The sequence below is a fragment of the Schistocerca piceifrons genome, chromosome 7 (assembly GCF_021461385.2).
Source record: "Schistocerca piceifrons isolate TAMUIC-IGC-003096 chromosome 7, iqSchPice1.1, whole genome shotgun sequence".
NCBI lineage: Eukaryota > Metazoa > Arthropoda > Insecta > Orthoptera > Acrididae > Schistocerca > Schistocerca piceifrons.
Window position 1 is genome coordinate 35,991,170 of NC_060144.1, and position 27,150 is coordinate 36,018,319.

Sequence of the window (27,150 nt, forward strand, 5' to 3'; positions counted from 1 at the left end):
GGCAGTAAAACCGCTCCCAACTGCTTGGACAACCTCCTCCCGACCATCTCGGCGAGAGGAGGTCCTTCTGACCAGGTTGCGGATTGGGCATTGCCGGTTTAGCCACCGCTACCTGCTCTCCGGTGACCCAGCCCCGCAGTGCCCTTGTGGTCAGGCATTATCAGTGCGCCATGTTTTATTGTTGTGTCCCCGCTTTAGTCAATCTCGTGTTGTCCTGTCCCAGCCATCTACTTTACCGGATATTTTAGCTGATGACGCTCAAGCAGCTGCTCGTGTTCTGCGTTTTATAACTTTGACTGGCTTGTCCAAAGACATGTAACCTTTTTACTTATTTTATCTGCATCTTTGTCAGGTCTTTCTGGTGTCCCCCCCTCCCCTTGAGTTTTACTAGATTCCATGTTCTCTCCATGTTCTCTAACAACAGTGACTGGGCGCTAATGACCTCAGTAGTTGAGCGCCCTTAAACCCCACCCCCCAAAAAAAAAAAAAAAAAAAAAAAGTTCCAAGACTCTTTTTGTTGTGGATCTCACCTCGTGTGCATCACTTTTTGTGTCAGTTGTTGTCAGCTTGCCCCTTCAAGACTTTCTTTTGATCAGGTGTCAAGAGTTACTTTCTACCTGTCGCTGTAAACATACTCATATTATTGCTGCTCATGTTGTGTTTTACCACTGCCAAAAGCAGCCAAAACACCGTTCAGGGTATGGGTACTAGAACTGCATGGACTTAGTCATTGTTGTAATTTTGTGAAAAATGTTCATAAGGAATCCTATGCAGATCACATGGTTCAAGGTACAATCGTGCATCTTGTTCCTGATAGGAAAGTTTGAGAGTGAGCTCTACTGTGTGAAAATTGTATGCTTATGGAAGTATTAAACATAGCTTAGTCATTTGAAGTTTCACAGACTGCAAGTAGTCAGATAGAAGCCTGGTCCAAAATTTCAGGAATCAGTTCCTCTCATCCTGCCCGGCCATCAATCAGTTCCCAAGGGAGTGGAGAAGCTGTTGCGGCAGATCAACAGATGTTTCAGCATCATGTAGGCAATCCTCATTCATGATAACAACAGTCTGTGACACAACAGCAACAGCCATTGTGCCCATACTGTTTTATTGAACACAAGTGGATCGTGTGCCCCAATAGCTGGGCAACTTGTAATAGGTGCCATAACAAGGGACACATTGTTTCTGTGTGTAACTCTCGTCTGAACCTGAGTGGGTATAAAATGAACATGGGTGTGAACAGTGTGTCAACAGTGATAGTGTCTCCAAGCAAGTTATACATTGAAGTGTGTGTGTTTAACAAACATTGGGAATGCAGGTGGACACGTGTGCAGCAGCAATATTAGTGAATTCTCAACTTTTATGAATGTGGGTTCTCTCCCTCTGGCTTCAGTGTCACAGAGGGTGGTGAGTTATAACAAACAACAGATTACCATTCTTGAACAGTTCTGCACTTCTAACTTACAAGGCTGGGTTTTGTTCATTGAAATTACTAGTTGCGGACAATGCTTACACTGAATATCTGTTTGGTTTTGATGCTTTTAAACTATTTTGGTTCTCCATTGTTGACAAAGTGCATTTGGTTTCTGATCAAGTTCCATATCAACAGTTACATGCTCTGTCCCAAATTTTCCTCTGTATTTTCTCCAGGACTGGGTTGTGCAACAGAATTTCGGGCTCATATTATGATGAAACAGTCTGCTCGCTTCCATTTTTTCTGGGCCTGCCCAGCACCAGTAAGTTTGCAGGGTCAAGTAAAAGCAGAATTAGATTGTCTTCAATCTCTTGATGTTATTTGACATATTTCTTCCCATGAATGGTCAGTGACACTGCTGACAGTAAAAAAATCTACACGTAAATAATGCCTTTGTGGTGATTTTAAAAAATCAGTTAATGCACTGTCAATAATTTATACCTTTCCCTTACCACACCCTGATGAGTTGTTAGCAGAATTATTAGGGGTCAGTAGTTTTCAAAGACTGACTTAGCAGATGCATGTTTATAGCTGCCACTAGGTATCAATACATTATTTGGGCTTTATCAGTACCAGTGTTTGCCTTTCAGTGTGGCAAGTGCACCAGCTATTTTTCAGTGCCTTTTAAAGCAACTTATTGCCTCTGTTTCCAGACTGCATCAACTGTTTAGATGACATCATAGTGTCTGGTGCCTCTACAGAGGAACATTTGCAGAACCTTCATGCTCTATTTTCTGTTTTACCGTCTGCAGGGTTAAAGTGCAATCTGGGCAAGATACAGTTTTTTTAACAATTTCTTATTTATTTGGGTTTTGAAATGTCACATGCTGGGATTAAACCATTGCACTGGCATATTGATGTCATTTGCTGCATTGCCACATTGCCACATCCCACACCTTTCGAGGAATTACAAGAGTATTTAGGCAAAATTGCATACTACCACAAATTCGTACTGGATGCTGCTACTGTGCCACAACCACTCCATGCGTTATTACGTAAAAAAAGTTCGCTTCCAATGGTCCCCAGCTTGTGACGGGGCAATCAAGTTATTGAAATCTAAGCTGCAGTTGGTCCCTTGTTTGGTTACTTTTGAGCTATGCCAGCACTTTGTTTAGCCACAACGCATCTTAGTTAAGCCTTTGCCCCATACTTCCTCATAAGTATGCATACGAATCAGAATGCTCTATTGAATATGCCTCTCAAACTTTAAATTCAGTGCTTCAGTGCTATTCTCAGATAGAGAAAGAACCTCCACCAATTGTGTATTCTCAAAAAAGGTTCACGTTTCTCTATATTGGTCCAAGTTTCACTGGATCACAACCACAAACCACTGATGTCACATTTTAACCCATTTGGAATCCTTGCCAGACAAAGCCACTCATCTCTTACAGCAATGGGCTCTTTCCGTGTCACAATGCAGCTATGAGATTCGTATTCAACCTATGGGCCAACATGCAGATGCTGACATCTTATCGTGTTTGCCGATTGGTCTGGACCCAGAGTTTGAGAAAGAGGAATTACTTAGATTTCACGTGGACATGGAAGATCAAAATCTTGTTGATGGTTTTCCTATTACTAGCACTAAAATTGTCACTGCATTTCTCTTGTGCAACACAGCTGGCCAGACAAACCTGCAGACTGCACTTCTGATCCTTAAAGGAATTATTTTTCATTCCTAAATCATCTTTCTGTTTGGGACAGAGTTCTGGTGTTAGCTACAGAGGACACCACTGCACAGGCTGAAGTTCTGCCCATCCTCCGGCATGAGGTTATGCATTTATTACATGTGTACCATTGGAGTGTGCCAAATACAAACGTTTTAGCATGCAGATACGTTTTTTGGCCAGTCATTGATGGGAAAATAATGTGAGTGGTTGCAACTTGCCCACAGTGTGCCACCCTTCAGGCGGCCTCCATGCACCTTTTGTCACCGTGGCCATCTTCCACAGTGGTCTTGGGAACAAATTCCTGTAGGTTTTGTGGAATCTTTTTTTGAATTTCTACTAGCTTATTGTTATTGGTACGTATTCTAAGTTTCCATATGTGGCACATTGTCAGTCTACTTCTGTGCCAACAGTAATTTCAGCTCTGTCAAAAATTTTTACAATGGAAGGTCTACTATATACATTAGTTATAGAAAATGGCCTACAGTTCATATTGGAAGAATTTGAAGATTTTTGTAAAAATGTGGTGTCTCCTCCTGATACTTGTTCTTTGCAGAAGGATTCGGTCAATTCAGAATCAATACCATTTCAGAAACATTTCATCCCTTGATGTGAAAAACCCTGTCTTAAAATGAAATATTACTTCCTTTACCTATGACAGCTCTAAATAGAGTATGTATATAGACAACATTTTACTCTTATATACCTACTTTAATGGAACATTTAACGTGACAAATATCGTAAACTGTGCTCAATAGGCATCACATCTAGCAAATGGTCATAATAATGTTACTCTGTTTTCCTAAGTGGATGAAACAAGTAAAAGTTGTTTAACTTCTGCATGTTGTTGTTGTGGTCTTCAGTCCTGAGACTGGTTTGATGCAGCTCTCCATGCTACTCTATCCTGTGCAAGCTTCTTCATCTCCCAGTACCTACTACAACCTACATCCTTCTGAATCTGCTTAGTGTATGCATCTCTTGGTCTCCCTCTACGAGTTTTACCCTCCATGCTGCCCTCCAATGCTAAATTTGTGATCCCTTGATGCCTCAGAACATGTCCTACCAACCAGCCCCTTCTTCTTGTCAAGTTGTGCCACAAACTCCTCTTCTCCCCAATTCTATTCAATACCTCCTCATTAGTTTTGTGATCTACCCACCTAATCTTCAGCATTCTTCTGTAGCACCACATTTCGAAAGCTTCTATTCTCTTCTTGTCCAAACTAGTTATCGTCCATGTTTCACTTCCATACATGGCTACACTCCATACAAATACTTTCAGAAACGACTTCCTGACACTTAAATCTATATTCGATGTTAACAAATTTTTCTTCAGAAACGATTTCCTTGCCATTGCCAGTCTACATTTTATATCCTCTCTACTTCGACCATCATCAGTTATTTTACTCCCTAAATAGCAAAACTCCTTTACTACTTTAAGTGTCTCATTTCCTAATCTAATTCCCTCAGCATCACCCGATTTAATTTGACTACATTCCATTATCCTCGTTTTGCTTTTGTTGATGTTCATCTTATATCCTCCTTTCAAGACACTGTCCATTCCGTTCAACTGCTGTTCCAAGTCCTTTGCTGTCTCTGACAGAATTACAATGTCATCGGCGAACCTCAAAGTTTTTACTTCTTCTCCATGAATTTTAATACCTACTCCGAATTTTTCTTTTGTTTCCTTTACTGCTTGCTCAATATACAGATTGAATAACATCGGGGAGAGGCTACAACCCTGTCTAACTCCTTTCCCAACCACTGCTTCCCTTTCATGCCCCTCGACTCTTATAACTGCCATCTGATTTCTGTACAAATTGTAAATAGCCTTTCGCTCCCTGTATTTTATACCTGCCACCTTCAGAATTTGAAAGAGAGTATTCCAGTTAACATTGTCAAAAGCTTTCTCTAAGTCTACAAATGCTAGAAACGTAGGTTTGCCTTTTCTTAATCTTTCTTCTAAGATAAGTCGTAAGGTTCTGCATACCAGAATATAATTGGAAACAAATATTTCTGTTATCTCTTCTGTTTCATATTTTATATTTCTGATTTACTGTTTTTCTTAGATCTTTTAACAGCATCCAGAATTTTATTGTGCAGCCTCTTTGCATTTTACTTGATGTTCATCTCTCTTGATGTCATTTATTTCAGTAATTCATTGTGCTATATTGCATATCACCATAACTGTTTTCTATACCTTGCAGAGCGCGAGTGTCTTCAGCTAGGATCATTATCACACTATATCAATGCTCGGGCTCACGGGTACCATGATCTACCAGCTCATCCTGATGTAGCACCTCCATCAGAAGTGCGTGACGTCGAGCAGCCACCAGTAACAAATACAGTACGTGCAAAGAAGGTGCATCCTGTTAAGAAGAAATCATTTTACTCGGACACAGAGCCCAGCTCTCAAGATGGTAAGCTGTTGAACATATAAACAAGATACATGTAATGTCAGTTTGATTTTCATTTTCTTCCATATGTTTATGCTTCATCAAGTGATGAACTGCCCATATAAATTAAGGTGCAGTACGCTGGCTTGGGAGATGGGACTAAGCCAGGCATGCACACTGGATCAACATTCATTAGTATGGTACACACCAGTCAGCTAGAATGCATATTTTTTTTGTCAGTGTGTCACACTTGTGCAAGTAAATGCCAGGCTCGTCTGATAAAATATTGTGCATGTCAAGATAGTAGCAGGTGGGCATCCAGCGTGTTTTTCCTACACGTAAAATGATAAATGCCAGGATGTGGGGAAAAATGGGTTTTATTCCCAAGAACTGCCACCAAGGAACACTAAGATAATGAAAACTGGCCTTGGAGTGAGTCGCACGTGGTATGAAAAGAGCATTTCGCCCTCAATAGGCAGGACTGGTGGACACATCAAGGGAGCTGGCAGGCAAGAGAGCGACCCGCTGTTGCGGTCGCTACCTCGCCGACCCTCTTGCGTACGTCACGTGATGACACCCGGTCCTCCCACTGGCGGGTTTGTGGCAGAAAGTTGGTATCTCTCGCTCAACAATACCGTTGTGGCATCCCTAGCTCAGCATAATAGCATGGGAGTCAGCCACAAGTACTGCGGAGTAGTTTACATAACTGCTCGTGCCACTGCCTGAGACTAAGTTGAAATGATTGAAGTAGAACACAACAAAAAATTTTTACCATTGTTACCTGTTACCATGCACAGTTCCTTCCCCCTTCCTTGAGAGCCGGTTACAGGTCTGTGATTGTTACAGTGATTGACACTAATCACTCTTAACAACCAATTCGAAACAAAAAAAAGTTTTTCTTTTGACGTACATGGAAGGTGACCAACATTTAGTGTTTTTTATTCAAAAAGGGGTCTTAAAACTAATGGAAGTATGAGTTCTCATTTTAAAAAATTGGTCATGAAATATGCAATAGGGGCAGGGGGTACAGAGTTTGTGTTTTTACTTTACAATGTCATTATCCATTGGTGTCACTTGAGTCCTTCATAATTGGAAGTATTTGGTAGTATAATGTCTTTTTCTACACACTTTGCATAGCCGTCAGAGTTTGTGCAGCAGCCGGTAATCAACTGCATTTGTGGAGCTGAGGCACTGGTGGGCGCATAGGTGGAGACCAGATGGGTTGCAGCCGAGCTGAAGTGCATTGTCACTTGAGCGCCATAATACGGACCTGGGGTCGAGATGGTTAGAGGGCCGGCTGGCTGAATGAGGGCGATTGAGTACCAGTGACTGCAGCACTCGCAGGCGGAAATCGCATCAATGGAGGCTCAAGTGACTCGCGATAAACAGGGGGTACACTAACAATAAGAAATATGTATGAATACAGAACAAGCTTTTAAAAGGTGTAATTGGCAATTATAGAAACCAAGAATCAAACATTGTCATTACAAATAGTATGTATATTTTTACTCCTGACATCTGAAAACTACTTTACCATAAACTATTTTAACAAATTTGTTTGAAACTTGAGTAGATGGTTGTACAAAACTCTGTAGCTTAATTTATTGGGATGGCCATGCCTATGAAGTAGTGTGACTCATCAGGCATTATTCACTATATTCACCGTCTGCCTTGGGTTCTGGTACAACCTGTGCTGGTGGTTCGCAGGATTTACAATAGCCATATTTATACCAAATCCATGCAAAGAAGTCAATGACCACTCGATTGGAATAATTCTGTGTGTGCCATTCAGCAATTTGTGTGGTAGCACACGGAGTGATGGATGAACACAGTTTCGTGACACCTGACAAGCAGCAAAGTCGTATTTCTGTCCCTTAATGTCAGACATTCATTACCAAAGTGCAAAGTGTTGGATATCTCTGTTAGGCTTTACTTTCTGATGTGTTAGTAATGTACTTGGTTAATTAACTGGGACACTACTGATGCCCTGCAGCAAGAACTGAGAAAATGAGATGGAGCACTGCAACAGGAAAGGAGTGTACATCGGTATAATGTGGCTGGAAAAGATATGTTAGTCTTGGTACTGTTGGAGGGCCTAGCTCCGATTAATCTGGCTAGCTCCTTCTCAACAGAAGAAAGAAATTCAGAATACAGCTGACAACACAGTAATAGGATAAGTAATGAAAGCGGGAGGGTCAAAACATTAACTGCAGCAGTATATGCTCATGGGCACCAACTGGCAATTCCAGCAGAACGGGCGCACATGCAGTGTGCCCCGTCAGTACCATAGAAATCAACAGATGTCTAGTCTCATGTCAATCACTAGATTACGCATTTTGGCATTACCGTTTGCCTATGGGCATAGTGGTGTGGCCACTAAACGGGCTCTTCACATGTTGGTGTGCCTTATTTTGGCAAACGCAATAGAGCTTTTGGTGTCACCGTTAATTCTGAATATATGCTTGTATAGGTAACTACTAACATTTTCATTGCCTAAGCTTTTCGTATCTCCCGTTCTACTGGGGATTGCTACTGTACCTAAATTGTTGAAGCAACGTGCATCATGGTGCTCACAGAGTGCTTGGATTCAGCACAAAAAGTATTTGTTTCATAAAGTGCACTGCATGCACGACTCTCAGTGAGAGCAAATAATTATGTACAGTATTCAGATGAGGAGGTATGCCCTCGTATGTGGGATTTTTCCCTTAACTGCAGTTTTCAAATGAACAAAGTTGCTATATTATGAAGTATCTATGTATGCTATTTTTAATAGCTCAGTTTCAGCATCCTCTTAACTGCATTTGAACATCTTTGTACATGCCATAATACAATAAAAATACACTTCAAAATTGGGAGGCGAGCTCAGAGGGAGGGGTAGACTGTCATTTAAGATACATAAATACATAATAAAATACAAATGCATGCAGGTGGAGCTCCAAAAGCTTATGCTAAACACAGTAAACATTTTCACATATATTTTTCAGTAGTAGCTAGAGCAGGGCAGTTGCAATAACTTTTCTCTCGTTATCTCTGTTTTCATGTCCTTCTGCTTATAGGTTGATACGTTTCATGTGAAAGTATTCAGCAAGATGCACCTAACTATTCTTCATATTCCACATTGTGTATCATGAACTGCAACCGATATCTGGCAGATGGCGGTGGTTGATTTTTCAGCGACGAACTTATCTTGAAGTCTAAAAGCCACAAGTCAGTGTTGTAAATCATAAAAAGTAGCTTGAAGGGTGTTTCTTTTTTATGTGTTTTGTGAGGATACGTATAAAAGTGTTTGGCAAAATCGATACGCTATTTTGATCACAATAAAGGATGGCAGCCAAAAACAGTTGCAGGATAGAATTTTTTTTATTAAAATTCTTGACCAAGGTTTCGGTACATATAAACATACCTTCATCAGAAGTACATTTCCTGAATAGAAAGACACATTCATTAGAAAAGCCATATCAACGAAAGTGAGAAACAGAAGCTTAAATAACGGTGAAATTGCTAAAGTAATACAGGCACACAATCTTTAGTACTTACTAAAATTACATCATGCACTGGAGAATAATGAAACAATTATGCCAAAAGGCGTCGTCAGTAATTAAAATATCACCTCCATTTGTACGACATGTGTAATGGGTACAGGATCAAAGCGAACAGTTTAACAATGTTACTTCACCTATGAACTGTTGAGACACGAGTGTGAAGGCACTAAGGTAGATTGTTTCGCTGAGAGAGGGCACTTGCATGTGCCAGACTCGCGCATATTACAATCCATAAATACATACATAAGCGCATTAAATTATTAAAGGTTGTGTTAATTCAAACTTCGCTTTGATCCTGTACCCATTACACATGTCGTACAAATGGAGATGATATTTTAATTACTGACGACGCCTTTTGGCATAATTGTTTCATTATTCTCCAGTGCATGATGTAATTTTAGTAAGTACTAAAGATTGTGTGCCTGTATTACTTTAGCAATTTCACCGTTATTTAAGCTTCTGTTTCTCACTTTCGTTGATATGGCTTTTCTAATGAATGTGTCTTTCTATTCAGGAAATGTACTTCTGATGAAGGTATGTTTATATGTACCGAAACCTTGGTCAAGAATTTTAATAAAAAAAATTCTATCCTGCAACTGTTTTTGGCTGCCATCCTTTATTGTGAAGAATTTTAACAGTTGCTGCTGCAGCCATGTTTAAAATCTTGAAATATGTACCTGCCCAGGTTTCAAAGGCATGTTTCAAAATACATGGACATCTCATTTAAAATCCTGAAAACAGGTATGGCTATTGACTTCACTAAACAGTGTGAGAGACGCCATTTGACACCGAATTATGTGAAGGCTTTTATCAATGTGAAACAGTGTAAGAAGTTTCCATCTACTAAAGCTAAACTGGTGAAACAAATTATGAGTGACAGAATCAGTGACCTTTATAAGAAGAAAGATAAACTAAATGAAGAAGCTTACTCTTTGTATCTGTATATTACTAGAACTTTTAAAGATTATTTTAACTTTCACGTAGACAGTGTTTGGCAGAGTGTTAATGAGTGGTTACACAATCGTAAGGTTGAAATTCAGTGTAGACATGATTTTAAACTTCATAAACTGGAAAATGTTACCCCAAAATCTAATGTTGTTCATGCAAAAAGAACTGTCAATTGCGAACACCAATTTTTCGACAGAGTACTAAACAAAACTTCTATAAGCTTTACCCCTCAAGAAAGCGCCATGCTAGCGAGAGGTTTTAAATACAATTTCATGCCTGATATTAACGATCCTAAAGTGATAGATAATTTTATTGTTGACCTTAAAGTTGGTCTTGACTCCGTAAAAACTGAAAAATCCCAACAAAATAGGATAGCTCATGAATGTAGCGCAATTATAGAAAGAGAGGTCAAGTCGGTAAAAAACAGTGATTTAAAACAGAGAGGTGGTAACATTATTACTAGTATTAACCGTAAATTAAAAAATAATGAGGCTCTCATCACTAAATCAGACAAAGGAAATTCGCTTGTTGTAGCCTATAAAAGTGAATACATTGCTAAAACTTTGGCTTTTTTCGAAGAAAATGGTATATTCGAAATTGAGCAGGATCATACCCCTACGTTACAAAAGCAAATTAGAGATACGTTAAGGAGAAGTAAACATCTTATGAAAGAGTTTCAAAAGAAAACCTTAATTAACATGAACCCTAGAGCACCTACGCTTAGAAGTCAGTTTAAGGTACACAAAAGTCAACACCCAGTTCGTCCCATTGTTAATGGAATAAAGAGCCCACATCACAAATTAGCGAGATTTTTACACACTGAAATTAAAGAAGCCTTTGTTTTTGAAAACAATTACTCTGTTAAAAATAGTGCTGAGGTAATAAACAAGCTAAAATCAATAGAGATCACTTCTTCCTCTCGTTTGGTTTCTTTTGACGCCGTAAGTTTATACACCAATGTTCCAGTGGATATCACTCTTAAGATTATTGAAGGTAACATTCGACAACATAAAACTTTAAGTGAGCTACAGTTGTCGGAACTTATGTCACTACTGCAGGTTGTACTAGATTACAATTACTTTCAGTTTAATGATAAAATGTATGAGCAACCATTCGGCTTAGCCATGGGTTGCCCGTTAGCTGGCATCTTTGCTGACATCTTTATGAATGCACTAGAAGAAAATTTCTTCAAAAACAACCCTACGTTAGGCAATAAGATTTCTTTTTATGCTCGTTATGTTGATGATATACTCATACTATTTCAAGGTTGTGACCAAGATCTACAACAACTGTTTCATGTTTTCAACAGTTTCCACGAGAAAATGAAATTTACAAAAGAGATACAAAATAACGAGAGAGAACTCAATTTTCTTGATTTGAAACTTAAGTTATCGGGTAACACTATTAGCTTCGACATTTTCCGTAAAGAAACTTTTTCTGATAATATTATTCCAGCAGATTCCTGTCATCCTCAAACTCACAAGATCGCCTTTTTTCATTCTGCAGTTCATCGCGCTGTGAGCACACCTTTAGCACAGAATTGTTTTGAAAATGAAATATTTTTATTAAAATCAATAGCCACTAACAATGGATACGACCCTAAATTAATTGACCAAATTGCTAGGAAAAAAATAGCAGTAAAATTTTCTACTTTAGGAGATAACAGGGCAAAGAACTATGAGAGTAATAACTTTATTTCTATTCCATTTTTAGGGAACGTTTCATATAAGATAAAAAGACTTTTACAGAAACAATACGGTTATAGAGTTGCTTTTTCCGTAAATAATAGCCTCAAACGTAGAGTAATTCATAAGATTGGAGCACGAGAAGAACTCAGCACTAAGTCCGGTGTATACAAAATTACTTGTAATGACTGCCCAAACTATTACATAGGGCAGACAGGTAGACCCATTAAAGTTAGGTATAAAGAACACAAGTTAGGTAAAAATGGGGAAAACGTATATAATTCCACTTTTGCTGAACATCTATGGCTCTTACAGCATACGCCAAAAGAACTGGACGACGTAGAGCTGCTTCATGTAGCTGATAAAGGTGACAAACTAGACTTGCTCGAAGAATTAGAGATTTTCAAGCATCTGTCTCTAAAAGATGGTTTTGTTCTTAATGAACAGGTGCAGCTTCGAAACAAAAATTTTTTAGACAGTTTCAAACCCCTCATTGCCTTAATGTAATATAGTCTGGCTGACTAGGAGTTATTTTCTTGCTTGTTGATGCCGGTGAAATGCGCTTTTCCTATCTTGTTGGGATCTACATAATGTGATGTTTGTTAATTATGAATTTCAATGTGTATGTGTGGTTAAATGACTACTATGTTTTATTCATACAGACAGATGGTTTCGTTTTATTATAACATTTTGGTTGTTTCGCTAGTATGTATTTCACTGCCTACGTTACGCGAGACTCTCGCGCATTACAGTAGTGCCCTCTCTCGTTAGATGTTCCAAGCGCAAGCTTTATCCGTTTGACACTAGGACACAGGTAAATTTGGTTCTATATTTCTAGTTTACATAAATGTCTTTAATTGGCGTGATACGCTTTATTTATTAAGACAAAGTTTGAATTAACACAACCTTTAATAATTTAATGCGCTTATGTATGTATTTATGGATTGTAATATGCGCGAGTCTGGCACATGCAAGTGCCCTCTCTCGGCGAAACAATCTACCTTAGTGCCTTCACACTCGTGTCTCAACAGTTCATAGGTGAAGTAACATTGTTAAACTGTTCGCTTTGATCCTGTACCCATTACACATGTCGTACAAATGGAGATGATATTTTAATTACTGACGACGCCTTTTGGCATAATTGTTTCATTATTCTCCAGTGCATGATGTAATTTTAGTAAGTACTAAAGATTGTGTGCCTGTATTACTTTAGCAATTTCACCGTTATTTAAGCTTCTGTTTCTCACTTTCGTTGATATGGCTTTTCTAATGAATGTGTCTTTCTATTCAGGAAATGTACTTCTGATGAAGGTATGTTTATATGTACCGAAACCTTGGTCAAGAATTTTAATAAAAAAAATTCTATCCTGCAACTGTTTTTGGCTGCCATCCTTTATTGTGAAGAATTTTAACAGTTGCTGCTGCAGCCATGTTTAAAATCTTGACGCTATTTTGATGTGCAAAGGGGAGATTGTGGCTGTGTTCCAATGTTTTCTAACTGTGTTATGTAAAGGTGTTGGGTGCTGTAGCTAAGCTAGATTCAGCACAGTCACTGTGGCATGATACTAGTGGTATGTGCTGTTGTCAACAGGATCTGGTGTTGTGTCAGTAGCAAGTGCACCTCTGGAGTGCAAGCTGCTCGCCCGGTGTCTTTATGACGGAAAAATATTCATGCGGCTGAGGAACATTAGAAAATGTAGCTGGCTCATTGGTGCAGTGGTAGAAACAATATTGATCTGTAATACTCAATAGCTTTCTATTATTGCAATAGCTTTCTGTTATTGTTGCATAAGCAAAGCACGTATTCACTTCAACTATGTCTTGTGATGTTAGGTTACAACTGGAAATACTGCAGATTGACATGCTGGTTATGCATAGTAACTTTCAGATGCTCAAGTTCTCATACTGTGATTGCAGCTAAAAAATAAATGGCAGTTCTCGCCCTTATTTGGGTGAAGCATTACTGAACATGATCGATAATTGGTATTACTTACATGATATCGTGAGTAGAATTTAGCGGTATTTGTATCTCGATATGTGATTTCTGCTTAGATTGAAATCTCTATTAGGAGTACGTTTACTCAGGCAGGATTTGACTATACTGGTGTATTATACTGTCTCTCTCACACGTAGCAAGTATTTCCACAAAAATGCATATCGTAGCAGGTACCCTTGCTAAAATATGGATCTCCATTAATCACTCATGCTACAGTGATGGATAAGGTGTCCAAACCTGCCGGGAAGTGTTGACTAAAATTTCTAATGGACTGGTAGACTTGTGTTTACTCAAAACTACGTTCATTTTGGTTCTGCTTCTTCAATCATACAACAGAGTCACTAGGATTGATATGGTAGATTGTGCAGAATGGTTTCAGGTGAACTGTGAGCAGTCTAGCATGCAATGCGGCATCGCTTGCCGTACCAGCTAAGTTTTTCCAATTGTAACTTTGTTAATATTTTCTATTAGGAGGATGAAGATGTTTACCAGATAGTCGGTAAATGATCCTACGGTGTAGAAATCTTTAGTGACACGCTTATGGCCCTGTCGCCTCTAAGCTGATGAGAGTACGCTTCTCTTTATTAGTTTCTTGTTTTATAATAAGTTTTCCTTACTACCCGATAATAATCAACAATTTTGAACCTTAATTGGATTGAATTGCTGCCCCAGTGTACGAAATCTGAAAGTAAAATAGCAGTTGTGGCTTTTTTTTTTTTTTTTTTTTTTTTTTTTTTTTTTTTTTTTTTTTTTTTTTTTTAAAGTAGTGTTCTAACTCAGATTGTGTAAAAGTTAAGCGTTGCATAGAAGTTAGCTGTGTAAGTGAACCATTTCATCTTCATGTAAGCAACATTGGTTGACTTCAAAAGTGATGGTAGTGGGTAACGTGTTACATTTGTATTACATTATTTCTAGACATACATAGCAATTTCCTTGTAGGAAAATAATTAATTGATTGACAAAACATCTCATAATACTTGTTAAAAAATAGAACTGCACTATGCGTGAAGCAGTGTAGTAAGAAATGAAACAGTTGCGCACCAGTAACAGCTGTTACTTGCAAGTGTGAGATTTTGTGTCTCAAGCTATCCAGTGCTACTAGTAACATCGATTGAGATGGCAATTAACTTACTCTGAATTTTTTGGTGTTCAAATTATGGCACAGGTAATAGTTTCTGAGTGACTCAAGTGGAGCATAACGTGTGTTCTTCTCATGTATGTAACATTTGCATTCATTTGCAACCACATGTGTTTCTGAGGAATGGATTACTACTAAGCATTTGAGAGGCCTTTAGGTCATTTAGCATCTATTTCACTTATAGTGACATTATGCAAACTGACTCGGTTTCCTATGCAGCTCGTGGAGGTAACGTAACTCGTAACTGCTCTATCACAAACCTATCCATACAATTAAATAAAAATAAATTGTCATATCCTCTGGGGTTTTTTCTTGGGTCTTCGAAATCAGGGAGGTTTGAGTAGGACACCCTGTATTACAACATGGACACAACCAGAAACATGAAACATCACAAGCAAACCTTGCAAATTTTTGTTTTGTTTTAGTGGAACAGCATGCATCTCCATTGCACTCAGTTCTGTCTGGCAAATACATTTTATAGATACACACAAATAAGTAAATGATTCTTGTCTTTTTTATTCCATTGTGGCATTCTTACCACTACATCCTTCTCATTTAGTCCCTGAACGCAGGCCGTGTGGATGTTTGTTTCTTAAACCATAGCGAGAATATGCTGGTATCACCCTATCTTTATTCTTTTTCTGCTTTGTTGTGGTGACACGTTTACCTGTCGGAGCAACTTTAGGGGTAGAAGCAAGTGGTGCTACATGAGGAGGCACAGCTGATCCATGACAAGGCTTTAGCCAATCAAAGTGTACTATTCTAGTACGATCAAGTAACTGAATTTCGGCATTCACCGGGGAGATGATGTGCAATAGAGGGAAGGGGTCCTTACCGAGGAGTGAACTTCTTAGTTCATCCCTTTTTTACCATGGGATGTCGGAGCAATACCGTATCACCAGGTCTATACTGAGGGGGTGTAGCGCATTTGTTGTTGCATGCTAGCTGTTTTTGTGTGGCTTTGAAATAACTGTGTTTTGCATAATCATATTCTGACAATTATAATGCCCATTAGTCGAGCAACTACTGGGATCTTTTAATCTTAATGTATAGCAGCGTGGTCCATGACCACAGTGAACTGATGCCCGTACATGTAACACTTTTAAAGTCATTTACTCCAAACATGACAGCTAGCAACTCATTCTTGGTAGTACTGTATTTTATTTCTGCTAAGTTCATCTGCCTAGAGATGCAAAACACCTCTGACAGTGTAATCTGACACGTCTGTCAAAAGAATAAAAGGTTTTTCAAAATGTGTATATATTAGTAAAGGTGGACTAGTAATATTTTAATTTTCCTTATTGTTGCTTCACACTCATCTGTCCATTCAAATACTTCATCTTTCTTTAGAAATTTTGGTAAAGTCTTTGCTATTGTGGCATAATTCTGCACAAAATGCTTATAATAGTTGACTAAACCTAGGAAACATTGTAATTCTTTAAGATCTCTTGGGGTTGAAAAATTATCCACTGCTCCAGCTAGTCTAGGATCTGGCTTAACTCCATGTGAACTAATGACGCGCCCCAGGTACTGAACCTGTGACTGTGCAAAAGAACATTTTTCTAGTTTTAAACTCAAGTGTGCACTTTGTAATCTAGACAGTACATTTCTTAACCCATAGGTTTTCTTCCCAATTAGTTGATTTTTTTTGGCACAATGGCAATTGGACTGGCCCACATACTTGCAGAGGGTTGAATTATCGCTGCAACCAATTGCTGTTGAATTGTGTCTTCAACAACAGATTGCAATTCATGAGGTAAACAATACGTCTTCTGTACAATTGATCCACTATCTCCCATAGGAATTTTGTGTTGTACACCACTCGCTGGTAAATATTGCCTTTCCTCAAATAACCATGATATTTCTCTGAAACTGGATACAAAAGATTTTCTCTGACTCCGACAAATGGGCCAACTTTTCTTTCAACTAATTTGTTATTGAAGGGGCTAGAGTGTAAACTTTCCTCACAGGTAACTTCTTACATCTTTTGTCTTGACATTGTTTCTGCTTAGAAACTTCTGTTTGCATAACTTCTTAGCCACTGGCTAGCATTTTGCCATGTGGGATTTCTATGTCCCATTGACCAAAATTGTCAGCATACCCAGGTATTTGAAACCTGTCCCATTTTACTTTGGGTCTACTGAGACGTCTCTTAACATGGACTTGCAGCCTGTCAAGAAAGTCATTCTAGGCAAGCAGGTTGACCAGAAAGTCCGATCTTCGTGGTCTTTGACTTCAATCCAGACAACTGTTTCCATTCCACCACTAATTGTAACAGGCATGATAGTTTTCAATGTCTGGAGCTTGTAATGTAGGCCTCCTTTCACAGGTTCTCGTGACTGAGACACACGCTCACTGTCTGGACAGTGGTCTGTATCACTGAACCGAACAATGCATGTCCTATAATCTAACACAGACTGATAGCCTGTCATGAAATTGTTCCCCAGGATGATATCAAAATCTCATGTGCATTTCCTCACTACTTCCATATCAAAGACACACTCTTTCCCTTCAGCAGCCAATAGTACAGGTGCCTGCAGGAATGAGCATCTCATCTCCAAGTCCATTTATATTGTAGCGTGGCAGTTTTAGCACATGCTTGTCATTACTAGAAGGAAAAAGAACACTAATCTGAGATCTGGCATCCACGAGAATTTTGACAGTCTTCCCTCTGAGATTCCCCTGTAAAACTAAATTTGCCACCTCAGTGTGTTCTCCCCATTTTATAGGGTTTACGTATTTCATTGGGGGCAAGGGTGGGTGGCAGAACCTGACCCACACTCATTTCCCCGTGGAGTAATGCTCCTGCTCAATTGATTATTTCTCTTGTTGCTTGCTGGCACATTCCTCTTGGGGGAATTTGGCCACATATTTTGCGGACAATGATGCTATTCGTGTCAGACAGTATGGCATTTCTTACAGCAGGAAGCCCAGCAGCACTCAGCCATATGGTTGGGCTTCCCAAATCTCTGGCAGTTCATGTCATTAAACACATGCCATGCTTTGCTGGTGCGCTTGGGGACGATATAAATCTTTCCACTTCCTCAAGTAATAGACGAAGTTTGACTGCTTCATGCAAGGAGGTGGGGGAGGCTACCTCTACCTCACTCCTTAAATATGGATTAATTCCTTATATGAATACATCATTTGCCCTCACTTCAGCCTTTTTGATTAATACTTCATTATGTGTATTATCACTTCAGAGATCATACATGCGACAAGATGCTGCTCTAATTCTGTCCGCAAATGCTTCATAGTCCTCCTTGCTTTCTGCCTGAGGGTGGACAACTGATCATGGTAATAGCTAACACCAAACTTGTCAGAATAGAACCCTGCTAACCCATTTGCCAAGACTTCAAAAGTGGGCGTCTAGTGATTCAACATAAGTTCACGCATCGCCCGAAAGCTTCAGCTTGGTGATACCTAATAAAAAATGGTCTGGCCATGCGCATATACACCCCATGTCTCTGACACTTTGCAAAAATGTTGTAACATTTTTGCCTGGATTTCCAGCAAAAGAAGGTACAAAAGTTATGGCTGGAGGTGTACTGACTGTATTAATTTTTCTGTTTCAACTTTAGTGGCCTTTGAATTGCCCACAGTTGCCACATTTTCAGCAGCTCTGTCTTCATGTTCACAAGTTATCATGTCATCCACTCCTGGACCTCAATTTTTTTTCAAGCCATCAGGCTCAATCAGGGCCGCAGTTGCAGCATCGGTTGCCGATTCGGTCCTCTCTGCTGGTTGAGGAGGATGTAAATCGGGCTTGGTTACAAAACTGGGACTAAGACCGAGCAGATGCACACAGAAAAAAAGGTGTCGCTCTATTCTTGGTGGTGGAAAGATCCCTCGGCAGAAGTTCACCGGAGTTGTTAACTAGCAGAACACATTGCAGCAACACTTACATCACATGGTGGTGGAGTCGGCAGTGCACAAAAGTGGCAGCATCTGCTTTGGCGGCGGCAGCAGCAAAAGCAGCGATGGTGTTGGGGACGGTGGCAAGAGGCAGTTGCTCTGTTCCAGCACACAGCGGCAGTGCACAATGCAGCGCGGCCCATGGCAACTTTTCTACTTCCAGCAGCTCGCTACGGTTTGGGACGCGATGTAGCGGTGTGCAGCCATATAGTGTGCTTGCATGCTTGATTACACCATCACGGTCTAACAAGTTGTCTCGTGCGCCCGAAGGCACATCTAGTGCAAACAATGCAGACAGCTAAGTGACCTGCGGCAGCAAACTGCAAGGCGTCAATATGTTTGCCAGCACATAGGATCGGCGGGAAAATGTTGATTTGGATCTAATGGTGGGAAAGATCCCACTTCCAGACACCAGATTCTTCATGTCAGGATGGTAGCAGATGGGCATCTGGGGTGTTTTCCAACACGTAAAATGATAATTGCCAAGATTCAGGGAAAAAATTGGGTTTTATTCCCAAGAACTACCAATAAGGGATACAGTGTTCATGAAAACTGGCTACAGACACAGAGTGAACTGCACATGGTACGAAAAGAGCATTTCTCCCTCAATAGGCAGGACTGGTGGACACTTCCAGAGGGTAAGGAAGCTGACAGGCAAGAGAGCAACACACTGTTTGCAGTCGCTACCTCGCTGACCCTCTTGCGTACCTCACGTGATGGCACCCGGTCTTCTCATTGGGGAATTTGTGGTAGAAAGTTGGTGCCTCTCACTCAGCAATACTGTGGTGGTGTCCCTAGCTCAGCATAATTATGTGGGAGCCAACCACAAGTACTGTGGAGTAGTTTACATAACTGGTCTCACCACTGCCTGAGGCTAAGTTAAAATGATAGGAGTGGAATAAAAAAAAAAAAATTACCATTATTACCCGTTACCATGTACCACTTGGTTACACACACACTGTAAAATGTACACATTTCACAGATAGACATTTAACGTAAGTAAAATTAGACAAGTTTTGAGCACCATCCAGCAGTGAATTGTATAAATTTTGTTTTACGCATGACTATATTTTAACAATTTGTCAGTTGTTTTTTCTGGAGCAGAGCTGGGAAAACCAAATTGAGTCAGACTTGTGCGTTGTTAGCAGGCCTTGCCACAGGTGAGGAAAATGCAAAGAAAACGAAGTTAAAGCTTGCCTATCTAATGACTAATGGAGTCGTTTTTATGCTCTAGAGTCAGATGAGGCGGATGGAAGCAGTGAAGAAGATGATGATCGTGATGATGATGAGGAGGAGGAGGTGGAAGAGGAGGTGGATGAAGAAGAAGATGACGAAGAAGAAAGAAGTGAGGAAGAGGCTAGTGACGAGGAGGAGGGTACTGATGAGGAAGAAAGTGATCAGTCAACTGATGACTCAGAAAAATCCAGTGACACCGTTAGTAAAATTATGTTAAGTAGAATAATAAATTATTGCTTCACAATAAGTAGCATTAATGTTCTTATCATCACTTGACCAGTCTTTTTCTTGGTTGTGGATCTGTTTCCTTCCTGTTTGTTGCTTGGTTGGCTATTGCAATTATGTTTTTCTTCTTCCCTGTAATACATATATCCTTAATAATGTGTTTATTTCACCTTAACCAAAGTACCTGGGTTTGAATTGTGTTACATGCTTGTTTTTTGTTTTGGCTTATTAATAACACATTTGAACCTTGGGAGTCCCTATTTCTGGATATAATCCCAACCTCTACCAGCCGTTCCTATGTTTCCAAACAAAGCAGTCTGTTGTCTTTACCAAGTCATATGTGATCTAAACATTAAGGAGCATCCAAAAATAACAAGAATTCTTTACATGTGGGCTGGGAAGGGGGCCAGGTGCAGGCACTAGTGATGACTTCATTTGCTAACTACCTGTAGCGCACTATTTCAAATCAACTGTCCAAATATTAACTGTGTGTCTTGTGTTCAGTGAATTTTGTTTCACCTCTTCTGTGGTTTCAAAACACTTTCTATTGACATCACTGTCCAGATTATGGAACAGGAAAAGTCAGTGGGTGCCAGATCTGATTAGTATGATGGGTACAAAACCCTTGTCATTTTCAAGATAAGAGGAAGGGCGTTATCAGTAATAAATTTTAATCTGTTTATTGTAGACTAATTTCAGCTACTGTGTAGCTATCTGCAGTATATTATAGCTAGACAGTAGCAGAAACTGATCTGCTGTCAACAGATTAAAATTTACGACCAGTGCTGCCCTTCCTCCTATCTTAGTTCTCACTCACATGGTTGTGGAGCATGCTGTTCCTGATGGAAACAATCTCAAGACATTGTCATTTTGTTTTTGGCTAAACACTGTCTCACATGTATCACTAATACAATCTTGAAAGTCCAACCCACACTTTTGAAAGCTTAGCAACAATTTCAATCTCGTTTATTGAGTCTGTGCACCACTCAACTACATAGTGAGTGGTTATCTTTACTCTTTCCAGTGTCTACACTTATTGCTTTACTATGGAAAGTTGTTGTGTCAGAGGACCCAATCCATTAATGTCCACAACATTTTAGCACCTGAAGGTCGTAATGCATAGTGACTGTAGTGTCTTGGGGATCAAATCCAAAGTGAATTGTCTGCCTCATGTTGAAAAAAGCAACAAATATTACTTTCATGTTTGCTTCCCCTTGCTTTTCTTCCTTCAGGTGTAGTGATGAGGCAGTCATCCACTGCTTAATTGTTGCTTTGTTTCTGGAACAATCCTTTAGCACCACATCTCTTCACCTGTAATGATGTTTGATAAAACTTGTTGTCAGCGTGTTAGTCTATCATGTCTGCAACTGCAAAACCATGAAACATGCAAAACATGAAACAAATGCTAATGATGCCATCATTCAGTTGAGTGTTAGTCAACTGATTCAGAACAATTCTAATTACTTTTGGATCCCCTTTTCAATTATGTCTGCCTACATTCATCAAATAAACTTCCCTGCATCCAGTCTGTTATAGTTATCTCCCCATCACAATATCCGTAAATCAGTCACTAAGCCAGGTACAAATTAGCACTGTAGGCCATATTGAACTATTCCACAATCACTATTGCTCTGCTACAAATTCAGCTTGGCCAAACTCTTTACCCTCCCTCAACGTGGCAGCTAGACCAATATCTAGCTGCCATCAAATGAGACACCTGCAGAACATTGTCCTCAGTGTCTCATCTATGGTTCTCTCCTCTATTGAAATTCCAGTATTTTCTTAGGAACTCACTTTCAGCCCAAAACCCAAATTTAATCATGCTGCTGTAGTAAAGACCTGCTTTAATTTTCCTAGAGTATCAAAATGAAATATTGTTTCACTACCATCCCTGCATAATTACTATAACACACATCCAGTTGATCCTGCTTACTGTAGTCAAGCCTTGGTCAACCTCTACAGTTTTTATCTCACACACTTCCCTCCATTACCAAACTCTAATTCCTTCATACCCCATAATGTGTCCTATCCCTCCTTTTAGTCGTGGTGCATCATAAATTTTGTTTGCACAATTTGATTCATTACCACCTCATTAGTTATTTGATCTAGCCATATACCCATCAGCATTTTTCTGTAGTGCAGCATATTAAAAGCGTCGGTTCTCTTCTTGTCTGAACTGTTTATTTTCCATGTTTCACTTCCATAAAAGGCTACTCATCAGATGAATAACTTCAGAAAAGAGTGTTTAACATTTGAATTCATATTCAGTGTTAACAAATTTGCTTTTCCAGAAATGCCTTTTGTGCTGTTGCCAGTCTGCATTTTATATCCTCTGTACCTCAGCCATGTTCACTTATTTTGCTCCCTAAATAACAGAACCCACAGCTTGTAGTGCCTCATTTCATATCTTAATTCTCTTAGCATCACCCATGTTAATTTGACTATAGTCCTTCACCCTTGTTTTACTTTTGTTGATTCTGTCAATTCTGGTGAACTGCCCTTCCAAGTCTCTTGGTAACTTTGAGAGAATTACACCTCAAAATTATAGTTTATTCTCCCTCAGCTGTAATTCCTTTTCCAAATTTCTCCTTGGTTTCCTTCATAGCTTGGTCAGTGTACAGGTAAATAACATTAGGAATAGCCTACAACACTGTCTGAGTCCGTTCTCAATTATTGCTTCCCGTTCATGCCCTTTGACTGTAAGAACTGCAGTCTAGTTTCTGTGCAAGTTGTACATAACCTTTTTTTTGCTCAGTATATTTTATCCCTGCTATCTTTGAAATTTCAAAGGGAGTATGTTTCTTTATATCTACAAATACTATAAACATATTTTCCCTTTCTTCTTCCTATTTTCCGAGATAAATCAGTATTGCCTCATGTGTTCGTTATTATTTTCCAGAACACAACTTGATCTTCATTTAAGTCTGTTTCTACCAGTTTTTCCATTTTTCTGTAAATAATACACGTCAGTATTTTGTAACCATGATTAATGAAACAGATGATTAATGAAACAGATGGTTCAGTTACATTCACACCTGTCAGCGCCTGCCTTCTATGGAACTGGGATTATTACATTCTTCATAAAGTCTGAGGGTATTTTGCCTGTGTCATATATCTCGCATACCATGCAGATTAGTTTTAAATAGTAAGTTTGTTTACAAATAACTCATCTGCTACCAGTCACGATTTTCTTTATTTTTTCACACAACACATTTCTAGAAATGATTCCCATTTTCAAGTGCGTTTGTGTGTGTGTGTGTGTGTGTGTGTGTGTGTGTGTTATGCCATTTCTATGTGATGTTGTCAGCGTGTGAGAGTCTGCTTAATTTCGTTGACTTTACAGCAATAATAAGAAAACACGTAATTTTTAGTTGGTTGTCAATCTTTTTGTGAAGTTAGTGACGAAATTTGGAAGAAATTGTACTTACAGTTTCCTTATGGTCCATTTGTGCAGAGTCTCACTTACATTAAACATCACACACAAGGATGGAAATCCAATACATCCTGTAGTCAACTCTATAAATAGTCCAGCATACAAACTATCACAAAAAACTGAATAACATACTGATGAAAAATTATACATATGAAGCAACATATTCCATAAGAAACAGCATGATAGTAGCTAAAGAACTAAAAACCAGAAAGCTCCCCCAAGATGCCTTATGACACACTAGAAACTTTCATACACAGAAATTGTTGAATTTATGGAACTCATTCAGCTAACCCTAAGTCACAACGACTTCACTTTTAATGGCAACATTTATAAACAACCAGATGGCCTAGCAATGGGATCATGTATATTTGGTACCATAGCTGCCATATACATAAATCACTTAGAACAAAAAATTATTTAACAGCCAAGAACCTTGTGTAAAGAAAATTGAATTTTATAGTAGATATTTAAATGACACACCACCACTACTGTTAGTGAAAGGGGATACCAAAGTCATCACAGACAATCTAAATTACTTCAATAAACTTCATGAGAAAATCAAATTTACATTGGAACATGAGCAAAAAAGCATCAACTTTCTGGACCTAAGTATTACAAGACACAACAACACATATACATTCAAAATTCATAGGAAAAACACAATGACTGACGTAACAATCCCTGCAACCTCATGTCACCCAAATATCCATAAACAAGCAGCATACAGGTCAGTGATACATAGGGCCACTAAAATACCATTGAACCAAGAGAATATGCAACAAGAAATAAACACAGTGAAAAAGATTGCAGTTGCCAGTGGTTACAATGCTCCCATGGTTGACACAATCCTAGCCAAAGTGAAGAAAGATCCAGGTATAAACTGCACCACAGAAGAAAAAAAGAAAAACAGATATATATGTAGTATCCCATACATTGGCAATGTATCACAGAAGATTGCAAATATTTTCAAAAATCACAAAGTAAAAATTGGGTTTTCTACATCCAGTAAACTACAGCAAAAACTAATACATACTATAAAGTGTACGCATGATGCATATTCAGACTCTGGAATATACAAGATAACATGCCAAGAATGCTCCATGTTCTACCTAGGACAAACAGGCCAAAATTTCAACATCAGGTACACAGAGCACATAAAAGCCTACACACACTACATCAGCCATAGCAACACATATACATAATACAGAACACCTATTTGAAAAAACAAAGCAAAATGTCAGAGTACTCCACCGACTAAATAAAGGACATAAAGTGGATTTTTAGAAGAACTGGAGATATATATTCACATTACAGAAAATATGAAGATAAAATATTAAACGAGAAACTTGAAAGTGAATCAGTGAACTACTTCTGATGTTTCGATAGTAAACTTAAGGGGCTCCGGAAAGGCTCAAAATCATGAAAAGTTCAATTTTTACTTTTTTGCGTTTTCTGAATCCTCAGACTATTACCTTTTAATAGATATATAATTTATTCAATTCCGAAGACTACAACTATTTTTAAATTTTTTTTGAAATGTGTTCTACATGGGCGTGACCCACTGTGGCGCTGTTAAACTGCTGTCAAATGGTGTTATTATTAACGTCCGTGTTCATCAGGTACATTTTAGTGATGTGAGATAAAGTATGTGTTGTGGCTAACCTGTGATGGTTCAATATATATCGCTGGTGTGATTGTCGATTGTTTCATGTTTATTTACTCTGTCGTTATCTCGAAAATATTCGTAATTAATTCTGTTTCTTGAGTCCCTGTTTTGTTGAAGTATAATAATGAGTAAAAGTAAAGTTATTAGAAATCCTCTGAAGGCTTTTAAGAAAAGGAGAAATGTTGGAAAGCCAAAGGTATGTGTTATTACTGTAAACAATAAAGACGATAACCAAGTGAGTGAACCTAACCTCTCAAGTACACCTGCCCATAGCAGTCAAAGTGGGAAAGAAAATACTTCACAGAAGACGCTTGGTTCAATGAGTGAAAACTATGAATGTTTTATGGGTGAATCGGATGTGAATGAAATATTTGATATGTCGGTTCTCAAAGGAATTTTTTCAAATTGTGTAAGATGTATTCATTGTAGTGAAGTTGGTCTGGAACTCTCCATAATAAAGCATGTAGGACTTGCTAGTGAAATACAACTGAAATGTGATAAGTGTTCATACATGACCACCTTTTGGAACAGTGTTGCAGTAACTGCAACTGAAGAAAATGGTAGCAAAATCTACGAACACAACATTAGATTTGTTTATTCCTTGCGTTCAGTTGGTAAGGGTGCTACTGCAGGTGCAATTTTCTGTGGCATCATGAATCTTCCAAATCCCCCAACCAAGTTTACGACCTATAATAAATTAATAGGGTCTAAAGTAGAAGATGTCTGTATAGAATCTATGAAGAACGCTGTGGAAGAGGCAGTAATGGAAAATGATGGTAACAGAGATTTGACTGCAGCGTTCGATGGTACCTGGCATAAACGGGGACACACATCTCTTCATGGTGTAGTATCTGCCACCAGTACGTATACAGGGAAAGTTTTAGATGTAGCAGTAATATCAAAGTATTGTAGATGTCCACAAAAATATAAAGGTACACATGAAAATAATTGGAAAGCTAACTATAGTGGCAGTAGTGGAGGAATGGAAGTGGCTGGTGTTGCTAGTATATTCCAGCGTTCTGAGGCGTGTGATAAAGTGCGATATGTTAATTACCTTGGTGACGGTGATTCTAAAAGTTTCAAACATGTTCAAGGACTGAAGCCCTATGGTGATGATGTAGTGCAGAAATTTGAGTGTATTGGACACGTACAGAAGCGAATGGGAACAAGACTTCGGCAACTGAAAGCTTCGTACAAAAAACAAAAACTCAGTGATGGTAAAGGGTTGGATGGGGAGGGAAGGTTAACTGACAGTGTAATTGACAAAATACAGAACTATTATGGAATGGCTATTAGGCAAAATACACAAAGTGTCGACGAAATGAAGAAGGCTGTTTGGGCTCTTTTTTTTTTTCATACTTCTTGAACCGATGAAAATCCCCAACATAGCTTGTGTCCCAAAGAAGAAGACAGTTGGTGTAAATATAACAAAGGATTGCTAACTGGTGAAGTGTACACTCATAAGCATAGTCTGCCTCATGCAATAATGGAGGTGATAAAACCTATTTTCAGAGACTTAGCAGCACCTGAACTGTTGAAAAAGTGTATTCACGGAAAACCTCAAAACCCCAATGAAAGTGTAAATAATGTTATATGGTCGAGAAACCCCAAGACTGTATTTGTTGGAATAGAAACACTTCACTTTGGTGTGTATGATGCTGTTGCGACTTTCAATGATGGCAACATTGTAAGGTGCAAGGTATTTAGAAATATGGGAATGAAGATAGGTTCTAACATGGTACGAGCGATGCTTGCTTTAGACAAGGAACGCCTTCGGGCTGCAGACAGGGCTGTAAAGAGTCTAGAAATACAAGCAAGAGTAAACAGGAGGAGGAACA

The 27,150-nt window shown here is 38.9% G+C and overlaps 1 protein-coding gene across 1 annotated transcript in view; it reads left to right on the top strand.

Annotated features, from left to right (window-relative positions):
* The window catches only part of LOC124804753 (AP-3 complex subunit beta-2), a 241,403-nt gene that overhangs the window by 133,618 nt on the left and 80,635 nt on the right, over nucleotides 1-27,150 (top strand). Inside the window, exons 13-14 of the mRNA XM_047265059.1 lie at nucleotides 5,340-5,552; nucleotides 19,987-20,186. Of these exons, the coding sequence (XP_047121015.1) occupies nucleotides 5,340-5,552; nucleotides 19,987-20,186 (413 nt within the window). The remainder of the gene's footprint in view (nucleotides 1-5,339; nucleotides 5,553-19,986; nucleotides 20,187-27,150) is intronic.